This window comes from Chiloscyllium plagiosum, unplaced genomic scaffold (genome assembly GCF_004010195.1).
Source record: "Chiloscyllium plagiosum isolate BGI_BamShark_2017 unplaced genomic scaffold, ASM401019v2 scaf_22094, whole genome shotgun sequence".
NCBI lineage: Eukaryota > Metazoa > Chordata > Chondrichthyes > Orectolobiformes > Hemiscylliidae > Chiloscyllium > Chiloscyllium plagiosum.
In genome coordinates this window covers 2,366-5,348 of record NW_025197930.1, presented here as the reverse complement: position 1 = coordinate 5,348, position 2,983 = coordinate 2,366, and the positions used below count along the sequence as shown (strand labels likewise).

Genomic DNA, 2,983 nt, shown 5'->3' with positions numbered 1-2,983 from the left:
CAGGGTCCCCCCGGGGGAGTGCGTGTTAATATTGACCGGGTGCATTTTGGTTTTCCGCAGATAACCGTGCATCGAGACAACCATGGATCCAGCGATGCCTGCCGCAGTCGATGTGCCTGTTGCCGACCACCCTGCCTCTCCTCCCCGCCCTCACCGATGCCCACTCTGCTCGAGGTCTTTCCGCTACCCCTCGCAGTTGGCAGTTCACCGCCGGCGTCACCTGAGGGACTCCTCCGTGCCGTGCCCGGATTGCGGGCAGTGTCTGCCGGGGCGCCTTGAGTTGAGGGCTCACCGCCGGCAACACGAGGAGGAGGGCGGGCCCTGGCGCTGCTCGGAGTGCGGCAAGGAGTTCTCCCGGTCGCGCTCGCTGGCCGACCACCGGCGCCTGCACTCCGCACCGCGCCGGCACTGGTGCGCCCCGTGCGGCAAGTCCTTTCTGTACCCCTCCCAGCTGGCCAAGCACCGCCTGGGCCACACCGGTGAGCGGCCCTGTAAATGCCCGGTGTGCGGCAAGGGCTTCACCGTAGCCTCCGTCCTGCAGCGCCACCGGCTCATCCACACCGGCGAACGCCCACACCGCTGCGTCGAGTGCGGCAAGGCCTTCACCCAGTCCTCCCACCTCAAGACGCACCGGCGGCTGCATTCCGGCGAGCGGCCCCACCCGTGCGCGCTGTGCGGCGCCTCCTTCAGGTCGGCGTCCGCCCTCTCGCGGCATGCCCGCTCCCACGCCAGCCCGGCGCCCGCCGGCGAGCACCGCTGCCCGTCCTGCGGCAAGCCCTTCCCAGGGCCCGAGGCGCTGGACTCACACCGGCGCCCGCTGACCTGTCGGCTGTGCCCGCTCACCCTGGCGTGCCCCTCGCTGCTGCGGCAGCACGAGAGGTGCCAACACGCCCAGGGGGAGCCCCGGCGCTACCCGTGCCCGCAGTGCCCGCGCTCCTTCCCCTACCCCTCCCAGCTGGCGCTGCACTGGCGCTCCCACACCGGCGAGCGGCCCTTCCGGTGCGCCGAGTGCGGCAAAGGCTTCCCGGTGCCCTCCAAGCTGCGGGCGCACCGTCTGGTGCACACCGGCGAGCGGCCCTACCGCTGCGGGGCCTGCCCCAAGGGCTTCACACAGTCCTCTGCCTTGCTGCGGCACCAGGTGGTGCACACCGGCGAGCGGCTCTACCGGTGCGGCGAGTGTGGCCGCGCCTTCAGCCAGTCCTCCCACCTCAAGGCGCACCGCCGGACGCACGGTGGCGGAGAGGGGGCTCCCGGCGTGGGAGGGGGGCCCTTTATCTGCACCTCCTGCGGCCGTGGTTTTGCCCGGTACCGCTCGGTGGAGGCCCACCGCTGTCGGGGTTTGCCGTCACCGCACCACCCCTGCCCGCAGTGCCCGCGCTCCTTTCGCTACCCCTCCCAGCTGGCGCTGCACCGGCGCTCCCACACCGGCGAGCGGCCCTTCCGGTGCGCCGAGTGCGGCAAAGGCTTCCCGGCGCCCTCCAAGCTGCGGGCGCACCGGCTGGTGCACACCGGCGAGCGGCCCTACCGCTGCCTGGAGTGCCCCAAGGGCTTCACCCAGTCCTCTGCCCTGCTGCGGCACCAGCGGGTCCACGCCGGGGAGGGCAGGCAGCACAGGCGGCAGCGCCGGGCCGAGGGGGAGAGGCCCTGCGCCTGCACCGAGTGCCCGCGGGCCTTCCGCTACCCCTCGCAGCTGGCCCTGCACCAGCGCAGCACCCACGGTGACACCGGCTCCTCCTTCACCTGCACCGAGTGCGGCCACTGCTTCCGCACGGCGTCGCGGCTCAGCTCCCACCGGCGCCGGCGCCACCGGGAGGAGGGCGGCGGCGAGGACCCGGCGCTGCCGCGCTCCCACGCCTGCCTGTACTGCCCGAAGACCTTCCTCTACCCCTCGCGGTTGGCGCTCCACCAGCGCTCGCACACCGGCGAACGCCCCTTCCGGTGCAGCGCCTGCGGCAAGGGCTTCTCCGTCTCCTCCGCCCTGCTGCGGCACCGGCTCATCCACGCCGGCGAGCGGCCCTACGAGTGCCCGGAGTGCGGCCGGGCCTTCACCCAGTCCTCCCACCTCAAGACGCACCGGCGGCTCCACGCGCCGGGGGCCGCCGCCTGCCGCGGCCAGGGGGCGCCGGAGAGGCGGCGCGGCCGCTGCCAGAGGGCAGCGCCCCCCGGCGGCGGGCACGGGGAGAAGCCTCACCGCTGCCCAGAATGCCCCAGGGCGTTCCGCTACCCCTCCCAGCTGCGGGCGCACTCCCGGTCGCACACAGCCCGACCGGCAGCAGAGAGCTCGGCGCCGGCGCCGCCGCGGCACCAGTGCCCGGTGTGCCACAAGCTCTTCCGCTACCCGTCGCAGGCCTCCAAGCACGAGCTGACCCACACCGGTGAGCGGCCCTGCGTCTGCCCGCTCTGCGGCAAGGGCTTCTCGGTGCAGTCCGCGCTTCGGCGTCACCGGCTCACCCACACTGGCGAGAGGCCGTACCGCTGCGGGGAGTGCGGCCGGGCCTTCACCCAGTCCTCCCACCTCAAGACGCACCGGCGGCGGCTGCACCGGGCGACCGAGACCAGCGCCGTCACCACGGGGCCCGACCCGGTGACCGTCACCCTCCTGCTCCGAGGCGCAGCCCAACCCAAGAGCGAGCCCAAGAGCGAGGTGGAGTGGGAGCCCGCCCACGGCACAGCCATCACTGTCTTCCCCAAGGCCGAACTGTCCTACCATCTGTCTCAGGCCACCTCAGCCAGCCTGGCCTGAACATCAGGGGCCTCTCCGTCACTGGGAGAGGGAGAGAGAGAGGGGTCAGGTCCCCCCCCTTCACACTCACTCGCTCTCTCTCTCTCTCCACTGTCTTCCCCAAGGCCGAACTGTCCTACCATCTGTCTCAGGCCACCTCAGCCAGCCTGGCCTGAACATCAGGGGCCTCTCCGTCACTGGGAGAGGGAGAGAGAGGGGGGTCAGGTCCCCCCCCTTCACACTCACTCGCTCTCTCTCTCT

At 72.3% G+C, this 2,983-nt stretch overlaps 1 protein-coding gene across 1 annotated transcript; it reads left to right on the top strand.

Moving 5' to 3' along the window:
- The first annotated feature begins 52 nt into the window (after positions 1-52).
- Positions 53-2,977, top strand: LOC122545960 (zinc finger protein 665-like). Its single transcript, XM_043684820.1, has 2 exons — positions 53-2,692; positions 2,848-2,977. Exons 1-2 carry the CDS (start codon positions 83-85, stop codon positions 2,896-2,898), a joined length of 2,661 nt encoding a protein of 886 aa, XP_043540755.1. The 5' UTR covers positions 53-82; the 3' UTR covers positions 2,899-2,977.
- The last annotated feature ends 6 nt before the right edge of the window (positions 2,978-2,983 follow it).